Source organism: Alosa pseudoharengus, unplaced genomic scaffold (genome assembly GCF_046254945.1).
Source record: "Alosa pseudoharengus isolate Yale_2024_CS ecotype anadromous, Long Island Sound unplaced genomic scaffold, YU_APseudo_1.1 YU_APseudo_1.1_scf_13, whole genome shotgun sequence".
Lineage (NCBI taxonomy): Eukaryota > Metazoa > Chordata > Actinopteri > Clupeiformes > Clupeidae > Alosa > Alosa pseudoharengus.
The window spans coordinates 30138271-30161670 of NW_027468598.1; the positions used below are offsets into that span (position 1 = coordinate 30138271).

Here is a 23400-nt window from a genome sequence, read left to right on the forward strand (position 1 = left end):
GTCAGTCGCTGTTAACCGAAATGGCTCTCCCCTCTCTGTTTACCGCGCCCACCACCCACAATCTCACTGACGGACAGGACAATTTGTTTTTGTCAAGGTGGTCTTTCTCAGGGATTATGAGCCATAATTACTGATATGTTGAGACCCACCATATACTTCTCAAGAATAATACATAAACAAAAACAGAGGAAATCGTTCAAGGAAAACATTTTATTGACATAATGTAAAGATATATATTATAGTTGGTAGGCAATTTTTTTGTAAACTTTCATGACCCATTTCTGGGCAACTGTTACAGAATACCATTTTGACAACATTTAGGAGATGAACCCTAGACTTCACAGACAGATGGGGAGGAATAGGACACCTGTCTGTGTGTGTGGGGTGTGTGTTAGTGTGTGTGTGCACATATGTGTGAGTGAGAGAAAGAGATCCCCTTTGCCTTTTTTCATCTCAGTGGTAAATATAACTCATATTGCATAGATCCTTCATTTATACCGCACATAGAAAACATTTTTAAACAAAACTCCCATTCAATTACTTCACTGGCCTGGAGAAAAACCCTGATCACTTAAAAAATATGGCTTTGAGCACTAGAAGATTGCAGTTTTAACATATGATTTCATCATTCATAAAAAAACACTCGCTCATAGTCAGTACATTAGTGCCAAGGGCGTAGGTTTGGTCTGAGCTTTGGTGGGGACACTACCCCACCCCCACCCCCCCGAATATATAAAATGATTAAAATGTGCTACTGTCCAACTACTATCCATGATTAAAATGTGCTACTGTCCAACTTGATCTAACTACACTGTGTAGCCTACATAATCTGATTTTAATATGTAGGCTACAGATATGTAGGCTATATTTAACATTTATTTTCCATTTGGTCCATCATGCCCATTTAAGCACAGCTCAGTTTTAAGAAACTTAAATACATGCATGCTTAGCATTTTGTGAAAAGAAATCATTAAGGCTACATTGACAAACATGAGCTGCCTGTGTATTCTCTGATTCTAATATTTACAGATATCTAGGCGATGTAAGCACAGCTCAGTTTTAATAAATGCAGCCGAAAGACCATGTTGAATTTTGCTATAATTTATTTCAAAACAGGATTACTCTGGAACAGCTAACTATACACGGGAATGCATTACACCTTTGTGTTTGGTAAGGTCTGCTGTTTATTCTGATATATGGTTTGTCATGTGTTGCGTGAAGAGTGTGTAGGCCTACGAACGATATTCCACCGAGACGAATGGATGTGGAGATGGGCGCAGATAATAATTATTAAATCTCTTGAAGTTATTTTTCTCGCGAACTGTTTATGACAGCAAACAGTGGCTAGATAGCACCGTCTTAAAGCTGAGAAAAGGCTTTTTCATGTGACACATGTGTGATGAGTAGCCTACTTCTCGAGGAGTTCAACAGAGAAGAATGGGTGAATTTGGACGCACTTCATGCTTGTAGTAAAGATGAAGCGCTGCATGCTGCGCAGGAGACTGCGGCTCACTGGTAGTTATTATAGGTAACTTCAAATCAGCGCGATTTACCCTTATAGGCTACTGCACTTTACAAGATCTGTACGAGATGATCCGCAGCACTGAAGTGAGAAATGATTTAACTCTTTGTGTAGCACATCTGAGCGCTTTTTTCCCCATTTCAACCTGAATATTGGTGGGGACATTTCAGTCGTAATTTGACATTGGTGGGGACACGTCCTTCGGTCCAGACGCAAATCTACGCCCCTGATTAGTGCTTTGGGGCAAACCAAAGCACAGACATAGAGTGCACAGTGCTTTACAAATGGCAGACATTCAGGGCAAGCACTCACCATGTAACCACAAAGAGACCAGCTCACCTGGAGACAGATCTGGCAATGACATGAACGTACACACTGAATGTATAGTGTGTTTTACTAAGTGTACTGTCTACTTGTACTGTCCCTGTATATGTGGCTTGTATGTCTATTTTCTCTTGTATACCTTTATGCTACTCTTGTGTCTATATCCTTTTGTCTTATTGTACAGTGTCCTTGGGTGACTTGAAAGGCGCTTTAAATAAAATGTAAAAATGTATTAATGACATGGCGTGGATCTGGCCCACATGCCATCAGGTCCAGGGAACAGTAAACAGACAAAAGGAAAAATGACCCAAACAGCCGTCTTCTCAAGGAAATTGGGGGGCCTTGCCTTTGACAGACATTTTTTACTTACTTTTTTTTTTTTTGACAATTGCCCATACAACCTGAGCAATTCTGGACATCCTTCAAGGAATCATTTGAGCTGAGGGTGTGGAGAATGAATTAGCAACATCTAAAATGTAATAAGGGACTGGATCAACCACTCCCAATCATACATTGCATATCTTGGATTGGCACACTGGCAATCCTGCACACTGACCTCTCCTCAATAGGAAGTTTCCAATACAAGTTTTCCAATGTTAGAGATAAGTTGAAGTGTAGCAGCAGTAGACTGAGTCTGTAAGAGAATTCTGATAACCCAAGACGGTAGCTAGCTTTTCCTATTATTATTATTATACATCCAACATTGCAGTCTATGGCAGCCCATAGAACGCCTGACTAAAAAGTGCTGAAATTTGGCAGAAAGTTTCGGGACACTTCACTGACCACTCACGCTCATTTACGGATCTCTAAACCCAGTCGTCTAGCGCCACCAACGGGTCAAAATCTGGCCGAAAATTGAACCGCTGGGTCTAAAGTTATGAAATTCGGCACACTGATTCAGCACTGTCCCATGCTCACTCTCACCAATTTGTAAAAATAATCATTATCTAGCAATTGAGATACATATTCTTCCCAACTGTAGAATTCAACCTCCTTCATTCGATTGATATTAAATGTGAAGTAGTGACATCAAAGTGTAAATTCTGGATAAGGTGAAATGGAAGCGGGAAAGGCCAGGGCCATAGGGGCAGCTCATCTTAAAGTGCTTTAATGTCTCTGATTGGTAGTCCCTCAGTGATTGGCCACTTGTCTCAACGTCTGCCCATTAGCCTGACGTCACTGTGTGGTCCAGTGGATGAGAGAGAGAAGCGTATCCCCTGCCGTCCACGAGTGACCCAGGGAGGGGGTGAGGGGGTGATGTGGCTTAGGGTCTCTCTTGCTGTGGAGAGAGAGGGAGAGATAGAGTGAAGAAACAATGTTAAGTGTTCCTACAGGGATGTGTAATCTCAGCCTCTGACAGACAGATGTTCAACCTGATGAATATGCTGATGACACTGTCTGTGTGTGTGTGTGTGTGTGTGTGTGTGTGTTTACAATTCACGTAGGAGTGTATATAAAATATTCTGCCGCAGGCTCTTGTTTTTCAGATGGTTTGTTTTAATGAAAAGTCTGGGGCAGGAGTCACATATCACCACAGCGGACCCTTCAGTGCTTTGGGATGAGTTGTTACTTTAGGCCCTGCAGCTGCAACATGGCACTAAAGCCATAAAGGGATATATTTCCGACCAATATAATATATAATATTATCAATACACAATATATCTTCATGCCATTGTAGTCTCTGCTTATAAGCGATGTCATATGTTTTTTAGGCTAAAACATTTTTTGTCACTTACAGCAAACATCACCTCACCATCCGCTAGCTGCCTGTGTCTTGAATACACTGTATAAAAAACGTGATCTCTGTGGACAACCCAGGCTCCAAAAACAGGCCACAAAACAACTTGGACAAACCTTGCTCATAATAACATAACTGTTCTAGCACCGACGAGATTCAATTGCACGGGAGAGGTGGGGAGGAAGCAGTGAGCTAGCTCTCTGTTTTGTTTGAACGTCAACAGAAGTGACGTTACCCAGACGTTTTAATCAGGGCAGCAGTTTTCAGATTACATTATGTGCTGACATAATTGGGGGCCTAGCAGCGAAACTGCGAAGGCACCCATTGAGTTACTAGCTTTTCCTATTATTATTATTATACATCCAACATTGCAGTCTATGGCAGCCCATAGAATGCCTGGCTAAAAAGTGCTTGCATTGCAGCTATATTTACAAAAGGGTTCTCCAATGTTTTGTCAGTTAGCCTTTTCAAATGATATCAGATTAGTAAATAAAGTGTGCCTTTGGAACATTAGATGAATGGTTGCTGATAATGGGCAATGTAGATATTGCATTACAGATTAGCCATTTCTTTCTACAACAGTCGAGAACCCTTTTGCAATTATATAAGCACATAATGTAATCTGAAAACTGCAGTCCTGGGCCCCGGCTGTGGCGCGACTGGCTGGGGCACCTGCACCGTACGCTGGCGATCCAGGTTCGATTATGGTCCTTTCCATATCCCGCCCCGACTCTCTCTCCCACTCGCCTCCTGTCTTTCTCCACTGTCCTGTCTCATTAAAGGCATAAAAAGCCACAAAAAATATACTTAAAAAAAAAACTGCTGCCCTGATTAAACAAAAACAATGCAACTGATCTCAGCTGGTATTCTGTCTACAATAGAGTGGAATGGAAATTGTGACCTCAAACTTTTCACTGGTACTGTATGTGTGTATGTTCATCAAGTAAAGCAAGATGGAAGTGACAGCTGGGGGAGAGAGAGAGATAGAGAGAGAGAGAGAGAGAGAGAGAGAGAGAGAGAGAGAGAGAGAGAGAGAGAGAGAGAGAGAGAGAGAGATGGATATCTAGGTCAGCAGTCGTGAGCTGACTCCTTCGGGCTGTTTGCTGGTTATTGAAACTCCAACTGCTCGTGCCCTTGACCTGAGACATACTTAGGATATCAGAGAGCGCAGAACCCTAAAGGAAGAGAAGACTGAGGGATGAGAGGATTCTAGAATTCTAGTCAGGTGACATTGACCAGCCAGGCACCACCCAACTCTGCTCAGGTTTGTTTCAATGAGATCACCAAGGCTCTGGTTATAAAATGCTAGATGAGTTAGAATGTTGTGGGTGAAGAAACAAAGCCAAGGTAAGGAATCAGTGTGTGTGAGGAAATACGGTGGGTAAAATGGCAAACTGTAAAACACTCATGGCAAATTAAGACTTGCAATACAAATACCACTACTAACAGTACTTCATTGTCTCTTTTGGTACTTGACAGTTGTAGCCCTTAGTGCATTTTTCAACACACACACACACACACACACACACACACACACACACACACACACACACACACACCTGCATCTTGCTGTAGATCCAGGGCAGCATGCTGGATACGCTGCCGTAGACACCCGGCTTGTTCCTGCGGCCACAGCCCGCCCCCCAGCTGGTCACGCCCACCAGGTACCAGCGCCCATCCTGGGACGGGCACACCAACGGCCCGCCACTGTCGCCCTGCGAGGAGGAGGAGGAGGAGGAGGAAGAGGAGAGAGAGGAGCTACTTGAGACGCGGCTGAAGGCCCTGATCTAGAAGAACACTGGATCAAGCATCTTATTCCACAGGGGCAGCCATTTTCTTGGGACCACAATGGGAACCCACGCTGTTAGAAATACTCTGGGAAAACTTCTCCGGGATGGATGGGCAAATCATGGTGGTTATTCAGTTGCTTGGTTCAGTGTTCTTTGAGATCAGAGGGCTGAAGGGAGGCAGCTAATTTTCTGTAAACACCTGTCCTACAGGTGAAATGAACTGCTTTCCCAGTTTGTCTACATCTGGGCAAGACCTGAACAAATGACCCTTTGGCCACCACGTAGTCTTATTTCTGCCAAAACAGTGTCCAATGTTTAGAGATTGTTTGGGAAGGAGCTATTGATTAGGACTCTGGTGGTCATTTTCTTTCACTGCTAGAACTACTGGACCATTGCTTTGTGTGTGTGTGTGTGGGGGGGCGGGGGTCAGTGTGTGTGTGTGTGTGTGTGTGTGTGTGTGTGTGTGTGTGTGTGTGCGTGCACATGTGTGTGTGTGCACATGTGTGTGTGTGTGTGTGTGGTCAACGTGTACCCACCTGACACGAGTCTCTTCCTCCCTCCAGGTCTCCAGCACATATCATGTTCCTGCTGACCCTGCCGCCGTACACCCTGCTGCTGTTGCAGACGCGCGGATCGATGATGTTCACCCTCACCTCCATGAGGTCAGGGGAGCTACTTGCTGCAGGCAGAGAGACCGAGGGATGAGAGAGGGACAGATCAGATGATACAACATATCAAATAAAGCAGCATGATAATGCATTTCATAGAATGATGGCTATTTGATCAGGGATTTTCAATTGTCTTTTTTTCTTGAAATTGGACGCTACACAAAATGTCAGCCACTCAGTGTAAACCTTTACTCAGTGTAAATTTACTTTATCCAAAGTGACTTACATAGGTCAATTAAAGGTGCTCTAAGCGATGCATTGCTGGGTAACGTCACTTCTGCTCAATTGAAACTCTCCTAAACGCGCATCTCGTCTGTGATTTGCTGGAACGGTTTGTTATGTGTTTATGGGCTAGGTTTGCCCAGGTTGTTTTTGTTGCCGTTTTTGGAGCCTGGGCTGTCCACAGAGATCGCGTTTTTACAGTGTATTCAGGACACAGACAGCTAGCGGTTGGTTAGGTGATGTTTGGTGATGCACAAATAGGCTGACACCAGACATAATTTCACTGCATTTCTTACTTCCAGTAACTATATGCATGTGACAATAAACTTCCTTGTATCCTTGTATCCTTGTTTGCAGTAAGTGACATCAAATGTTTTAGCTTAAAAAACGTTTGGCATCGCTTAGAGCACCTTTAATAGCAGGGACAATTTACCTGGAGCAACTCGGGGTTAAATGGCACATCGGTGGTAGTCGGGACTTGAACCAGTTTTTTTTTCAACCTAAGTGAATGTGTCTGCTAAATGCCTTCATGTAAATGTGATGTGAATGTAATCTCATCTAATTTCTTACCTGCCCCCTCCTCAGTTGTTCCAAAGCCTGATGTCCAGCATTTGTCTCCGGGACTGAAGGACTGGTCATAGGCCGGCAGACAGGCAGGCTGGAGAAGCTCTAATCAAACAGGAGGACAACTTATTAGGAATACAGACATGCATACACACAGACGCACAGTCACACACACAAACACACACACGCACACGCACACGTACACACTCACGCACACACACACGCACACGCACACATGCACGCGCACACACATGCGCACACGCACACACTCACACACACACACACACACACACACTCACACACACTCACACACATACACGCACACGCACACACACACACGCGCACACACACACACACACATTTCATTACACAATTTTGTCTTCCATTCCACATGCAGATCTGCACTGATGATGACCAAATCAAATCAGCAGGAGGACAATAGTATAGCCTCTCAGAGGTTTATTCGCCCCAGCCACAAAGCCCGGTGGGCAAAACACCAGCACTTAAAATGTCTGTGTGACTGGCCATCTCCATCTTTAATGGTCAGTCTGTGAGAGAATGACTCCCTAACGATGTCTCTGCTTCTGTTCCCGTTTGGCACAGCTGACCTGGCCAGCACCTCCTATATCCCCACTGATGACATGATTCTTTCCCCAAATCAGTCATATTCTCCAGAGGAAGCGCTGACATGATGGGTGTGTGTGTGTGTGTGTGTGTGTGTGTGTGTGTGTGTAGGACTCTGTGACACACTAACTAGCATCAATTTTGTGTGATTTTCAGTTATGCACCACATTTTTAGCTGCTGGTAAAATGATAGGGCTACCCACCATTTTGTCCATTGTTGGATGGGCTGAATGTTTGCAATAGGCCTATTTCCACTGCTCTAGTATGGCATTAGAGTAGAAGTGCTCACACATAGGTGAAATGGAATAGCCTATGCACCAAAAGACTAGATTATTCAATATATTGCATATTCCTGGCATCATTTCTTTTTTACAAGATGACACACCAAACCAATGTTATAGCATTATGGTGACCTCTGTCACAAACAGTGTGTATAGATAAATGAGATGTATGGATGCTATAGCCTACTACTGACACTAAATGGATGTTTTTATGAATTACTGGAGTAAATTATTGACTATTGACTAGATTTCTCTATGCATGTAGCCTCAGTCACAAAGTCATGTTGGTTTGTCGTTGATCAGACCTTATCTAATACAATATGCCACACAACGTCCTGTGCTGTGTACTTGAGTTGGTTGGTAAGCTAGGTTTAGTATGCTAGCTAATAGCTGTGTACATGTGTAGCATAGAGTAGACTCACTGTTGAAATCCACAGGTGCTGTCAGTTTGAGCAGCGCAATGTCGTAGTCATTAGTTAGCTGGCTGTAGCTATTGTGGGCAAGGATCTTCTTCACCAGGAAGGGTGCAGGGAGTTTTGTCTGGGACACCACCCCTCCGTACACACGCCAGTTCACAGCTTCCGTGTAAGATGGGTTGGAACTAAAGAAGAGAACAGCACAATTCATCAATTATATTATATACTATTTATATCATGCTAATAACAATTGAAATTGGTGATGACACATTTTGAACAATGTTGCTGGGCAACCACATAACCGGTTCCACATGTCCTGGTTGGGTGACCATGACAATTGACCTTCTCATCATGACTAAAATTCCACAGAAAAAAAAAACAATGGTGCCCAATAACAATGGGACTGTGCCCAAGCAAAAATACTCAGCATCAGGAACATTGGTCAGTATCATCAGCTTTACAGAGCCCCAAGCATGAGCGCCCTACTACAGCAATCATCCCTATGTTCCCCGGGTCCTATACAAAGCGGGAAACATAGGACCTGGGGAACATAGGACCCGGGGAACATAGGTACGCTCCCATATTGAGGCAACAATGACAAGGCAAAATTTCCAGGAAGAAAAAAATTAACAGAGCCCAGCTCATACTCAAATACTGTGGCAACAATGATGAGGCAAAACTCCCATGTACCAGGAAGAAGCAGAGTCCAGCTCATACAAGTGAGCCCATCTGCTTTGTGCCCACCAGGAAGAGGGACAGAAAGGGAAAAAGGGCATCTAACACTTCTGAAATCTGTTGTAAACAATTACTACAAGACAATAAACACCTGACATGATGCTTTCAAATCATTAAATTTTAATTGTGATGATTACTGATGACAGGACAGCGTGTTATCTATCTTTTCATATGGTAACGCTTATCCACATCATACTGTTTGAATCAGGTTTGAATCAAGTGTGTAATTCAACAGGTTGTTGAAAGGATAGAAAGTCAAGAGTTGGTCTGTTTACCCCACACAGTTCCTTAAAAAACAGTAAAATAAACAGACTAAAACCCTATAACCCCTGCAGAGCTGTTTCGATTGAGTAGCAACTCTTGCACCCAGATTGGTTTGGATCAAGAAGGTTGTTCTGTAAAAGGAATTCAGAGACCTGTTTGGAGACTATTTGCTCGATACCTTTAGATATGAAAGGTAGGAGTGAGACAGGACGGTAGTTCTCAACTTTAGCAGTGTTGAGAGAAGTTTTCTTAAGAAACGGTGTTACCCAGGCCATTTTGAATGCTGTTGGAAACGTGCCAGAGGTTACGAAAGAATTATTCGCATGTGTGATACCTGGTGTGATGGTCGGGCTGATGGACTGAAGTAGGCTCGTAGGTATAGGGTCCAATGAGCATGTTGTAGGACGGTTTCATGTCAGGAGTCTGGATACCTCACTCTCGGAGAGAGGCACGTATGCAGAAAAAGATGTGCCAGCAACCGCCAGAGGTTGTAGGAGTGCAATATCTGATTCTGTCGCGTCCTGTGGACATGTAGAGGATTGACTGCTGATTGCCACCACTTTGTTTGTGAAAAATGAGGCAAGGGTATTGGCATTAAGGCTGGACAGAGGAAGAGGCAGCTGAGGGTTGAGTAGCGATTTGAAGGTTGAGAAAAGTTTCTGTGTCTGTGATACTGTTGATTTTGTCATTGGGCAATTCCATGGAAAATCACATTTTTTGTAACATCCATAACGCCAATAAAATGTGAGGGTATGGTATGATGTGAATGATTGCATGACATTTGAGCATTTGCTATTTTTGGCTGAAGAATGTAAATGAGAAAAAATGCACAAAAAATGAATGCTATCATTCACATCATACAAATGCCAAGTCATTTCACTGGCGTTATGGATGTGACAAAAAGTCAATTTTCTGCGGAATTGCCCCATTGTAGAACGCTATCTTAGCAGCAGCAATGCTGGCTGAAAAGGAGGATAGGAGTGTCTGGTAGTTTTTGAGGTCATCAGTTAGTTTAGATTTGTGCCATTTTCTTTCCGCGGCTCTGAGTTTGGCGCACTGCGATCGGAGGGTATCATTTAGCCATGGGTGAGAGGGTTTGGATTGAGCTGGCCTTGTAGTAAAAGGGCACAGTTCGTCCAGACATGAGCTCAGTGCGGAGCAGAGCGAGTCTGTGGCATCATTAACCTCCAGAGAGGAGGTAGTCCGGAGACGAGCACAGAGGAGAAGTGGGTTGGAGACAGGTTGTGGATGTTGCAGCGGAACGTGACCATCGGCTGAGGAGCCGGAGGCTGTTCTGTCAGGCTGACGTTGAACCAGATGAAGAAGTGGTCGGAAAGATGGAGAGGCGTCACCATGAGGGTGTCTGTGGTGCAGTTCCGAGTGAGGATCAAATCAACCTCTTTACCAGCTTTGTGAGTATGTGGGCTGCGAACCAGTTCGAGGTCAAACGAGTTGATCAGGGCCATAAAGTCCACTCCCTGATTGGCGCAGTACAACAGGGGAAGCAGCTGGCCTTGTCAAAGGCTGAAATGTAAGACTGCATGGCATGCTCTCGGCTCTCTCTCACTGGGACCAGTTTGACATCAGTAGCCTGCGGCCGTGCTGGTTATCATCAACCCCCCGCCAGCGGCCATCTCCAAGCACTTAGGATATTTATTTGTGGCAGCGATTATTATCACAGCGCTCTCAGCCAATCAAAGGCCTGCTGAGCACAGTGAGCCACGTAACTGGGCCTGAGGGGGTGGGGGGTCTGGTCCACATCCGGCCCAGACACGGGCCAATTACAGGCAGACACATGGGGCCCGTCTGCTGTTGGCCCTGCTGATCTCTGGGTTGTTTTTCTGAGAGTGCATTGTGGTGGAGGAATATCAATGCTTTCGAAAAAACAGTTGTGTGGGAAGGGAACACAATTAAATTTTAACTTGTTTGTGAACCATCACTATGGCAATGTTTTAAAAAAGCTCAAGGACTGATGAAGGAAAATGGCTTTTTTTAAAAAAGCAATTAACACACTACCAAGGTCAGGGCTGTGATAGTCTTCCAACTGAGAACATACACATGCATACATACACTGGTAATGAACAATAGTTTGGATAAAAGTATCTGTCAAGTGCTGAGTAGCTTTAAGGAGTCTGTTGATGTATTAGTAGTTTGCGGCCAGGGAATAGGCCCCTGCCTATGGCTTATATTAGCTAGTGTTACACTTTCAGTTGAGAGAGATACATTTTCTCTTCACAGGATTACACTGAACAAAGCATCAGGAAGATGACATATGTTGTATTGTCCTCAAGATGTGGGTCTGTACGTAATGTATGCTTTTGGAGTGCATTCAGAGCCTTTCTTCCCCCCTTTTTTTCACATTCTGACAAAATGCATTCTTACTTCTCCAAAAGTCCTATTTTCGCATTCTTACTTTTCCAAAAGTCCCATTTTCGCTTTGCCATTATGGGGAAGTGAGAGTAGATTGATGAGTGAGAAAATAATAGCGAAAGCAAAGAGCAGGCTATATACCCTTGTAAGAAAAAGCAATACAACACTAAATACTTCCTGAATGCATTGTCACTCCTGACTGGCTGTGAAAGAGAACTGAGGTGAGCTCCTGACTATGGACTGAACCTGTGCCTCTAAGCTGCCTGTGAGCCACGTAACTGGGCCTGAGGGAGTGGGGGGTCTCGTCCACATCCGGCCCAGACACGGGCCAATTACTATGGACTGAACCTGTGCCTCTAAGCTGCCTGCTATCGGTTGTATTGGACTGAGTCTTCAGCACTAACCTGGGGAAGCAGTGGGCTGCCGTCACCACAAAGTCAGGAGAGATCAGGGTTCCCCCGCACACATGGGTGCCCATGAAGTGGAGGCTGACCTGCCATGGCCACTGGCCCTCTTTGGCAACACTGCCCCCTATGATCCTGGAGGTCAACTGCTGCTGGCCACATTCTAGAAGAGAGCAGAGGGCAATAAGTCTTGTGTAACACTGTATTGGAAAAAAAGCCATAAGGATAATAATATATGTGTCTGTTGCTTGAAGCTCTCTGCTGAATTGAGAAATGTTACTAAATATCTGCACCAAGATAAGTAGATTGTTAATCAACAGTCATTGTTCTATATATAGTAGTTATTGTTTTCCCAATTACTGATATGACTTAGTTGTATTGTATTGCATATTGTACATGACCTCAGTTGTATTGTACTGTATGAGCTCAGTTCTTGTATTTGTGCATAAAAATGCAAATCAATAGCAGTCTGTCACAGGTAGCCATGCATAACATGAAGTAAACATGGCATAATTATGCTGTATATCAAAAGTACCTAAAAATAATGAGTACTTACGCACACACTGGAGGGAAACAGTCTGCATATTGGGGCAGGTAGAGCTGAGGAACAGAGGAATAAGTCAGGGCTTTTAAATGCTAGCTTTATATAGCTGCATGAGCACCATTAGCCAGATAACACAAGATAATACTTTCAGTAGTTAGGCTACTCTGGAATAGGTTTTAATTTGGCAATGATCTGACATAGATCCATGCTAAACCTGAGACAAATTCATTATAAAACCTATTGTTTATAATGCCACTTGAAGCACTGTTTGTAGCACTATAATAGCAACAACACGTTAGGCTACATTTCTATAGCGCTTTTCTATTTCTATAGCATTATTTGAAACAGTGTTAGAGTGGTGTTATGTCTTTACCTGACGTTGACTTGGCCATGGAGGGGACGTGAGGAGTCTTTGTCCGTCAGAGACACACCCATGGACTGCTGTCCGCCCAGTGCATTGAGCTGGTAAGACCTGCCATTGACGTGGACAGAGACACTTCAGACATGCCGCTAACAGACCACTATCTACCAGGGTCATTTCGCACATGCATTGCTAGCAGTGGGGGAACTAAATTGCTGCATTTTCCCCCATGTTACTATGGAATTATGCGTTATTATTTTATTTGTTTATTATTTATTAACTAGTTTGGTAGCAGCAATGTAAGCGCAAGACATATTATTTTTTCAGCAAATGTATATGTTTGTGGAGCACAGAGAAACAGGCAGACAGATAGACAGACATGCGTATATTAGATTGCTATTAGGGGTCCTCACCGCCTGAAGCCCAGCTGGGCGCACGTCTGGTCAGCGAAGCTGGCATTCCAGTCCTGGTAACACACGGAGAGGAAGCGGCCGTCCTGAGCCGTCCTCACCTGCAAACTACCATCTGACGCAAACCGCACTAAGTAGGGGGACAGAGGAGGGAGAAATAGAGGGAGGGAAAAAGAAGTGAGAGATGAAATAAGATGAATAATTTTTCGAAAATGTGATAAAATTACAGTCACAGTATTATGAGTATGTGAGTAAGTGATTGTGTGTCTGTGTACGTTTATTTGTGTGTGTGTGTGTGTGTGTGTGTGTGTGTGTGTCACAGTGAATGTGCATGTGTGTGTGTCACAGTGAATGTGCATGTGTGTGTGTGTTTGTCTGTGTGGTAGGTGTTTAATTATGTGCAGGTATTTTATATGTGTGTGTCTGTGGTATTTTGTGCAACTGTGTCAGTGTGTTTCTGTGTGTGTGTATTTGTTCATGAAGATGGTTGTATATTGGGTGATTGTTGTACGTGGTTGAATGTATGGATTTGTGTTCATGTGTGTGTGTGTGTTTGGCTGAGCTGGGCCCTCTCACCACAGTTGGTCTCGTCACTACCCCGCAGGCAGTCGCGTTGTGCGTCACACAGGACGGTTGTGTTGGGGCAGGTGTCGTGTGTGGTCATGCTCTCGGGGGGCTCCGATCCGCCGTTACTGCCACTTTGGCCCTCGATGATGGCCGCGGTCGCCAGTCGCGCGCCGTAGTGCACTGAGATGGAGGGAGAGAGGGAGGGAGGGAGAGGAGGCAAGCAAGAGAGGGAGGGGGAGAGAGAGAGAGGCATAAATATTATGAAACAGACACAGAAATGGCGTTTTGAAGCATCAAGATGAAAGCGAGAGAAGGTTTAAAATGCAAAATGACCAAACATGAAATAATAAGCAATGTTCAGAGTTTCAGTATATTACATAAAACACAGTCAACCCATGTGTTCCATCTCCTTATAGGACGAGAGAAAAGTCCCTTTTCTGGATTGATTTGGATGAACTAGAGAAATTTTGACGATTGGTCCTGTCTCGACCTTTTGAATCGCATTTGACTAGTCAGAGTGGCTGCCAGCAGGCATACTGTAGGCTACTCAAACATGTCCTAAAACAACCCTTAACGTTCGTTTTCAAAACTGTGCAACTCACCAAGTGGTTAGTGGTGATCGTTGATAGCGAAATACAGTTTGTTTCGTGTTTTATTTGGCATTTTGTAAAATCCCATTGATTTCTGTTGGAAGACTCATTGCACGTTGATATTAGGCTACTGCACCACCGTCTATGCTTCAGGTTCAAATATTGAGCGGTTGTGAATAGTTCCACAATAGCAAATAAGACGGCTGGAAATCATACATTGCGCCGATATATTTGCTTTTAACAATCAACGAACACCACTAACCACTCGGTGAGTTGCACAGTTTTGAAAACGAACGTTAAGGGGTTGTTTTAGGACATGTTTGAGTAGCCTACAGTATGCCTGTTTGCAGCCACTCTGACAAAATTCGTCAAAATTTCGGTGTCCACCACTCTAGTTCATCTAAAACAGGGGTTCTCAAAGTTTTGATTGGTGAGGGCCAATTCAGGAACCCAACATTGAACTGAGAGCCGCCAAAGGGGCAGGGGGAGAAAAAGAAAAGAAAAAAAACGGTGAAAAAATCCCATTTGTAATCATTTTAATGACCAGGTTGCATCTCTACAGTTTATCTGTATTGCATTAAACACATTTTAATTCATAACTGAGGCTAAACCTGGCAAAACTTGTGAAAATCTTAAGAAAAATTGCAATGCACACACAATCCCTGGGGTTCTCTACCCTCAACAGACAAATTTGGGATATAACAGTTCTGGTTACAGTCCATTTCAAGTACAAACTTATTTAGAGTCTCAGTGTGCCTTGCTTCTTATCAGCATAGGCCTTATTCAGAGCCAATTCCAGCTACCAAAGCACCACAGGAAAACCTGACGGCCACAAAACACCACTAAACAGAGATTCATTCTTTTCAAAGCAAACATTACAGTTGTACAGTTTTAACAGTGTTACAGATGTTATCAGATGTTATCAGATGTTATAGCGGGCCTCCAGAAATGTTTCCGCGGGCCGCCATTGGCTCCTGGGCAGCAGGCGTGCGTGCGTGTGTGTGTGTGTGTGGAGACCAGACTTACCCCCCAGCCAGATGGCGACGCCGAGCAGCACCAGCAGGAGCACGGTCCCTCCAGAGCCTCCAAAACACTGGGCATTCCTGCCACAGCACCGCTTCTCTTTACCCTTGGAGGGCGCTAGAGAGGTAAGAAACACAGCACACAATTATAGAAAGCAAGTGGTAGGATTTGTGTGTGTGTGTGTGAGTGTATCTGTGCGTACGTGTAGCTGTGTCCATGTGTATGTGTATGTGTATCCGTGTAGCTGTGTGTCTCTGTGTGTGTATAAGTATATATACTCTTTTGATCCTGTGAGGGAAATTTGGTCTCTGCATTTATCCCAATCTGTGAATTAGTGAATCACACTCAGCGCACAGTGAACACACAGTGAGGTAAAGCACACACTAATCCCGGCGCAGTGAGCTGCCTGCATCAACAGCGGTGCTCGGGGAGCAGTGAGGGGTTAGGTGCCTTGCTCAAGGGCACTTCAGCCATGCCTACTGGTCGGGGTTCGAACCGGCAACCCTGCGGTTACAAGTCCGAAGCGCTAACCAGTAGGCCACGGCTGCCCCGTGTGTGTTGTCTGTGTCTCTTTGTCTGTGTGTCTCTCTGAACTACTACAGCAGGAGGGTGAACAGAGAGAGCTGAGGGAGAGAAAGAGTATCAAGACGAAGAGGGAAGTGTGTCTTCATTTTTCGTTCTTAGAATAGCCCAATAAACCTTGTGTAATATGCTAACCACGTCTTTATGTACGGTACTTGTTTCTGATTCTTGCCCTTCTTCCCCTTTCGCTCCAGCAAGCACTAATAATAAATGGAAAGTGAATAAAAAGTGATAGCTAAGAAAGACTGAGAGTGAAAAAAAGGAACAACTTACGGAGGCTGGGCTGTGCCACAGCCGTGGTAATCACAGGGGGATGCTGGGGGATGTAGTGTGGATGTTGGTATGTGGGCCCTCCGAACCCGTTGCCATAGACGACCTCCTCATAGGGCCTGAGGGGAGGCTGAGTGTGGAGCGACACAGAGTAGTACGGGGGAGGGAGGTCGTTCTGGGGGGGGGGGGGGGGGGTCAAATGGTAAATAAGCCAGCAAACAATAACAAATCTTTGATGTTGAACCTTTGCTTTTGTCACAAAAGAAAGCCCTTGGTAAATAATTAAAAAAAACATTATAATTTGTACTAATTAGTGCTAACTTCATTGGACTGGACTGTTGTCAGCTGCTGGCCCCAATATTTGCTTTCATACAGCTTCATTATCATTCCACTAAGCCTGAGGAGACTCACAGGGATGTTTCTTCATATATATGTTACCATGGCGACTCCTCTGGCCAGCACAGCAGTTCAGTAGTTCATTCAAGTGTGTGTTCCTCAGAGAGAACGCCGGATAAAACATTTGAAAAACAGTGCATCTTTTGCCCAAAGGAGGCACTCATTATTTAAAGTCATGGTGGTTTAAAATATTTCCTAGTCATGATCTGGTGCTAAATTACAGCATCTACATTCTGAGCCATGATCATGTTGGAAGACCGAGACACGTTGACCCTCTGTCTTGTGTATAAATATGAATACATTGAACCAGTACTTTTGAGGAGAGAACACACAGATAGACAAATAGACGGACGGACCTGATTTCAATACCGTTGCTTCCCCTACTTCATATCCAATAAAGGAGGCCTGTCCCTTCAACACCTTTTGTCCAGTGGATGAGGTCATTTGTGCTCATCTACCTCTACATCAGTCCCCCATCATTAAAAAGATATTGAACCCCACAGGTGACAAATGTCAGGTGTATCGCCTTATAAAAATGTTATATTCTCCCGGTGCCCTCTTACTAAGACCTACAGGCAAGGATTCCCTGGAAGATGTCCCATCTCCTTTGAATGCTCAACAAAGGCTATTCAGTGTGGAGGTGAACTGGGGCAACAGTGACAGCACCTTGAAGCCCGTCTCTCGCCAGTGAAACAGTATGGCAGTGACACCGACGCTTTTGTCATGGCAACAAGACAGACGGCTCTCTCAGAAACGTGAACCTGAACTCACAATGCGTGCTGGGTTTCCTGGCAACGGCCCACTGTTATATCAACAGGCCCACTTGGTAAGCGTTCCCACCCCCTTTGTCTAACTCACGTTAGCCAATTCACAAGTGTCACCCAGCGGAGTTCGCCCATACAGGGCTGGCCAAGGCGAACACAGAAACAAACTGAACAGCAGGTCACACCCGTCCCAGATCTGACCCACATTACCTGTGAGTGTGTGAGTGATAGGCTACCCAGAACCAGACTCAATGTCAATGTCAATGTCAAATTATTTATATAACACTTTCAAGAATAATGGCAGTTGACGAAAGTAGGCCTACTGTACTTTAAGACCAAACAAAACAAACAAACAAAAGAAAAGAAAACAAGACTATGGCTCTGTTCATAACGGTAAAAATTGCTTGCAAGTGCGGGTCAAAACCGAAAAAAAAAAAAAAAAAATTGCTGCCCTCTAAGATATCTTAGAATTACAGAATAACTGTCTTTTTTGAAGGTAGCATCACTCAGGCGGCTCACTGCATGCTCTGTACTACCCATAATCCTTTGCGGCAACATCTTAAACAGCTGTGAAAAGTAGATAAAGATGGCGGATGACATCGATAATGGCTGCTGAATCTGTTGAAATGTTTGTGTGACATTATTTTGCTCAGATTTGTGGATTTGTAGCGAAAATTAATGCTTTACTATCTGATTATACCATTGTTGTAACCATTGATATCGTCTGGTCTGATATATGTGCCTCCCGTTAAACTCATTTCTACTATTAGCCTACTACCTTCCATAAGCTAGTTTAGTTTATCGTCTGGTTTTGGCTAACGTCATACCGTAGTGTTAACCAAAGATTCTAGAGTGCTACGCCAGTGTTTCCCATACATTGAATTTTTTGTGGCAGCCCACCACAATATCAACACTATCACACAATGATTTTCCATGTTGTATAACATTGAATGAAATCCTTTCATTGTAGACCTATGTGCACCTTTGTACAGCCTTTCCTTGAGTCTCTGTCCCTCAACAAACCTGCATGCATGTTTAAAGAAAACATTAAAAATCCTGCAAGGATTGTTGTTGGCATAGAAGACGACAGGCTAAATCATGACTAAATCTGTTAGCATCATAACCATGTCACCTACCACCACAAATATAATTAAATTATATGGGAAACACTGGCTACGCTCATTCTTAAAAGATGCATTCAATCCAAAGTCATGTCTAGTGAGACAGCTCTCTATTTAGGCAAGGAGGCAGCAGGCAGCTGTCTTCTGTTTCGAACAGAGCCTTTATCGTGCTTAATATACAGAGACAATCAGAACAAACAAACAGAAGAAAACAAGAGTATATAATGCTTAACATAGAGGTAATCAGGCAAAAACTAAACCAAAAAGTAAAAAATTACGAAAAGAGAGTCAATAAAAAATATTTTAAAATAAGCATAATAATTCAGATACATTTGTAGGACACATTTGGCACAGGTTGTCCTTGGATTGACTTTCCAGATATACTTTGTGAAAACAGATAAAGCACATATTTCCCTATGGAGTGGTTGTCAGTGAGATGTAGTCCAGAGCGAAACGGACGCTATGGCAGATCTGGCCAACAAATCTGACTGCCTGTGCGTGTCTGTGTCTGTAAAACCAGTCAAATCTTAGATGATCCTGATCTGCGGATTCTGCGCCCAATCTGGGGCTGATGCATCTTCGACTCTGTTGCTGCAATACTAACCAGATACTAACCTCCATTAGAGACTGATTACCATTAACTGTCACACTGCTCTAGTGGTTCATTTGCAATGCATTTGTTTAACTTATCTTAGCATCTTAATTAATGTCAAGTGCAATACCATTGTCATGACACATCAGGAAGTGTTTCAAACCTGTACTGTAACCTTTCAAAGGCTTACTGATAATATTTTCATGACCCAGAATAGAAAAACAAACAACTTTTACACAGTGTTACTGGAATGTGCAGCTTTCTTCCTGGTTGCACAGACAACCCATTCTCATGAAATAATGTAGTAACTTAAAGTGTCTAAAGCAGTGTTTCTCAAACTTTTTCAGACCAAGGACCACTTAACCAGCTTGCTAATTGTCTTTGCACCTTGCTTATTGTGTCAGAGGATTCATATGATTTAAGTTGACATATCTTACATAGGCAGTGTTGCAGAATTGTTTGGATTTACATACAAGTTGGTTCAATATTGCAAACAACTCATCTATATTATTTTTTACCTCGTAAAGTAATGCAAACATGTATAGTTTTGTCCTGAAATAATCAAGATTTCACACATATTCTCAGTGTTGTGCCACATACTGTATAATTGCAGAATGGAAATAGTGTGCTAGCTAGAGAGGCAGTTTGTTTTCATGCCAAATCCTCACAGCTGGTGAGTGTTAGTGAGTCTGCCATCCTTTTCCCAATTCCCCCATCAAATCTGCCAGCTACTTAAACATACTTTTAAAAGGATTATATTCCTCAGTTGCAGGGGTCGATATTATCACCAGCCACAAGACAATGGCTGGTAAAATATGAATGTGGCAGGTATATTTCAGACACAAAGTTATGATTTTCAATTGAGTGGCTAGTAAATAAATTTTAACAAAAATCTGTGAGTGGCTGCTAAATATAGACTTTTTCACATTTTTATTTCAACCCCTGCTCAGGTGTCATGACCCACACTGTGGGATTACCAGCAGTCTTTTATTCCAAGTGCAAATCCTCCTTAGAATATCCATTATCAAGTTGTAAGCTATTGAAATGCTACTGGCAACTCCCCATGTGAAACGAGGCTCAGCCAAGCATCTATTCTCATTGTGTGAGATGAATGAATAATCAGAATTTAAATCTCCACAACTAATGCAATTACACACATACACACACAAACATACACACACACTTGGATGGATGCACATGCACATACACATAAACACCTATACACACACACACACACACACACACAGACACTGCAGTTTTTAACAGTGAATATCTTCTGGGTCTGTGCTCAAACCTGTGCTCATATGTGCTATGCTATGCTATGTGCTACGCTCTGGTGTGAAGTGTGTGTGTGTGTGTGTGTGTGTGGAGACGACACCAGCGTGGTCTGACCTGTTCAACAGATTCCCATCCATCATTGTTTGGAGGTTTATCACAAAGGACCCAGCCCTGCCTAGCCCAGCCTTGTCTCCAGACAGAAGACACCTGCCAAGGGGATTAAAGGCTGCTGACTGGCTTAATCTCATTGGCCCCATCTCCCTCAGGTGTCCGACCAATCCAGCGTCCAATCCTGACAATGGTCAGCAGGCGGATTTTTGGAGGATCATGGAAAACTCACTCAAACTCAGCCGAAGCTAGCGTGCTTTGCCATCATCACTCTCCCAGTCGGAGGTTATTGTGATATGATGGATCAATTAAAGACCTCAGCAATGGTTGAGACTGCAATATGAAAATGCATTCATAGCCACAGTCATTTCCTTGTGTGGGTTTTCCCTAATTACGTTTACTACTTTATTAATCTGTTATCACTTAAAAGAGAAGTTTTATTTTCTCGTTATAATAAGCAGTGCGCCTAAAATGTAATCAAATAAAAGCAATTTACAGAAGATAAAATGAAGAAACAAGCGTATGTGTGTGTGTGTGTGTGTGCGCGCGTGTGTGTGCGTGCATGTGTGTGTGTCTGTATGAGTGTTTATATTTCAGTATAAAATGACAACCATCCAATTCAACGAAATAGGATGAGACGGAGTTTGTCTCATCCTATACTGTTATAGGAGACAACCAAGAAGACAATGTTTCATGAGATGTGTTCAATGCCTACAGTACTCAGGTTTCGCTCACACTATAGGCTCCTGAGTAAACAGACCCCTCACCTTCACCCTGCACAAGCAGACAAACAGGTTTGCTTAAATTCCCATGCATCTTGTAACACCCAAACTGGTCCCTTCAACATTATTCACATACAATACATCAGCATTTAAATAGATCAGGTGTCCTAGATCGGTGTCTTTGCAAATACTTCCTTGACTGTATCTTAAACTTTTCCACCGTCACCCTCTGGTTATCTTGAATTGAATGGAAATGTAGTATTTACTTTATATTGTGTTTAGTGTTACTCCTGGAGATTAAACATCAGTCCATTTGCTCGATAAAAGTGTAAGCTGATTTAATACATGCAAATGGAACTGTAAATTATATATGGAACATCACTGCTTGTAAATGATATATATGGAACATCACTCTGTAAATGATATACGGAACATCACCGTGATGTTCCGTATATCATTTACAGACATATGCAGCTTAACAAGTACATTAGTATTTAGGTTGTTGTTACCGTTACCGTAGGTACCGTTGTTTCTATAGTGTGCCTCTTATCAATCAACTGGGTCAGGTCTCTGAGGGAGTTTCGACTTCTCATCAAAACCGATGCAGATCACTGGGACTATTAACATCACAGGGATTCCTTAGAGATGTTAAAACCCCAGTTTCAACCCATTCAACAGGTCACACCTGTCTTGCAACCCCCGGCAGGATAGAATGGGTCACCGATTTCCAAACACTAACGTTTGCCTAAGCAATCACCAAATCTGATTTCCAAACACTAAAAGTTTGGCTTACAAAAGATGTCTCTGGCTTGCTGATGTTGGCCTATTTCTGTGGACGAGCATCCAAAAAGGTCTCGTATATGCTGTATATGCTCCTACACACCACCTAGCTGAAGGGAACATGTTGGTGTCTTCAACATGTGAACACATCTTACTCAAGGCAAGTTATAGTTTTAGTAAGCTAAGCTAGTAAACTAAGTTTTAGTATCTGAGAGCCCCATGTCCCTCACCATGGACCGGCCTGTTTAGCGGCACACACACACACACACACTCAGCAAATACACAGTATATGTCATGTTTAGATGTCAGAAATCGTCTCCCAAAGCGATGTCCTTAAGCAATCATCTCCTAAAGCTCTGTCCTGTAGATATACTGTATGTCATGGTTAGATGTGAGCAATCGTCTCCCAAAGCTCTGTCCTGACGCCCAAGCACTCAGTAGATATACTGTATGTCATGGTTAGATGTGAGCAATCCTCTCCCAAAGCTCTGTCCTGACGCCCAAGCACTCAGTAGATATACTGTATGTCATGGTTAGATGTGAGCAATCGTATCGCAAAGCTCTGTCCTGCCATAAAGGACAAACAGGTGCTCGGCAATCAAACTTATGGCTAGATTTCAGCTGTGGCCTATCTGAACCAGTGAGGTGTATAGGCAGCCATGCTTACCGGATCATGCTTTGCCATCGGAGTCCAGGGGGAGAGTGTCGAGGGGGCAGGGGAGAGGTAGAGATGAGCTGAGAGCTGGGTGAGATGTGTGGGAGGGTCCTTCACCGCACTCCTTCTTCTTCTTCTTCTGCCCTGGAGCGACTCAGTAAACTGACCCCTCTCTATTCAACACCACTGATGTGCTCCATTCTGCGTCTATATCCTTGACCCTAACACCTTAGAACAAGCACCTTTTCTTCCCTCTCACTCTCTTTCTTTCTTTTTTTCTTCTTCCTTTCAGTCCTGTGTCTTCCTCTCCCTCCTTCTTTTTCTCGGTAGAGGATTGGCAGCTGGCGTTTCTGTTCCAAACCAGTTGAACCAGTTTGGCAATAGCAGCAGTCAGTGAATTCTGAATATGCTCACGTCTGAGGCACTAGCTGGCCTGTTCTCTGATCAGACAAAGGGACCCAGGCTGGTTGCTTTAGCTGTTGTTTGCAGCAACTCAAGCTAGGTAGTAGGTATACCGATCACTCAAAAACAGAAACAGAGATATGTCTGAAAAAATGTGCTACAATGAGTTTGTTCTCCTTTAAGTCAGCAGACCAGGATTTATTGATCGACTCCATTAATTAGTAATAACTCCTTTGGGTGTCATTGGATTTGACTTGAGTCACTGCAACTTTGGGGCCATTTCACCTGTTTAAATTTGATTTAATTGTATTGC

General features: G+C 43.5%; 1 protein-coding gene across 1 annotated transcript; it reads right to left on the reverse strand.

Moving 5' to 3' along the window:
- Positions 1-195: 195 nt before the first annotated feature.
- tmprss13a (transmembrane serine protease 13a) lies at positions 196-22975 on the reverse strand. The gene is made up of 13 exons (XM_076282814.1): positions 22698-22975; positions 16273-16444; positions 15421-15534; positions 13814-13984; positions 13241-13367; positions 12840-12938; positions 12479-12522; positions 11923-12085; positions 8156-8334; positions 6835-6933; positions 5911-6053; positions 5144-5299; positions 196-3125 (listed from the first exon to the last, which is right to left on the reverse strand). The coding sequence occupies exons 1-13, from the start codon at positions 22713-22715 to the stop codon at positions 3111-3113; spliced, it is 1500 nt and encodes a 499-aa protein (XP_076138929.1). The 5' UTR covers positions 22716-22975; the 3' UTR covers positions 196-3110.
- Between the last annotated feature and the right edge of the window lie 425 nt (positions 22976-23400).

What these genes read in the sequence shown, in the direction of transcription:
- tmprss13a (XM_076282814.1), bottom strand. An exon ending in TGTGGCACAGCCCAGCCTCC is followed by an intron (nt 15,535 to 16,272) that starts GTAAGTTGTTCC and finishes TTACCTCTCTAG; the next exon opens with CGCCCTCCAAGGGTAAAGAG. An exon ending in CGTCGCCATCTGGCTGGGGG is followed by an intron (nt 13,985 to 15,420) that starts GTAAGTCTGGTC and finishes CCTCCATCTCAG; the next exon opens with TGCACTACGGCGCGCGACTG.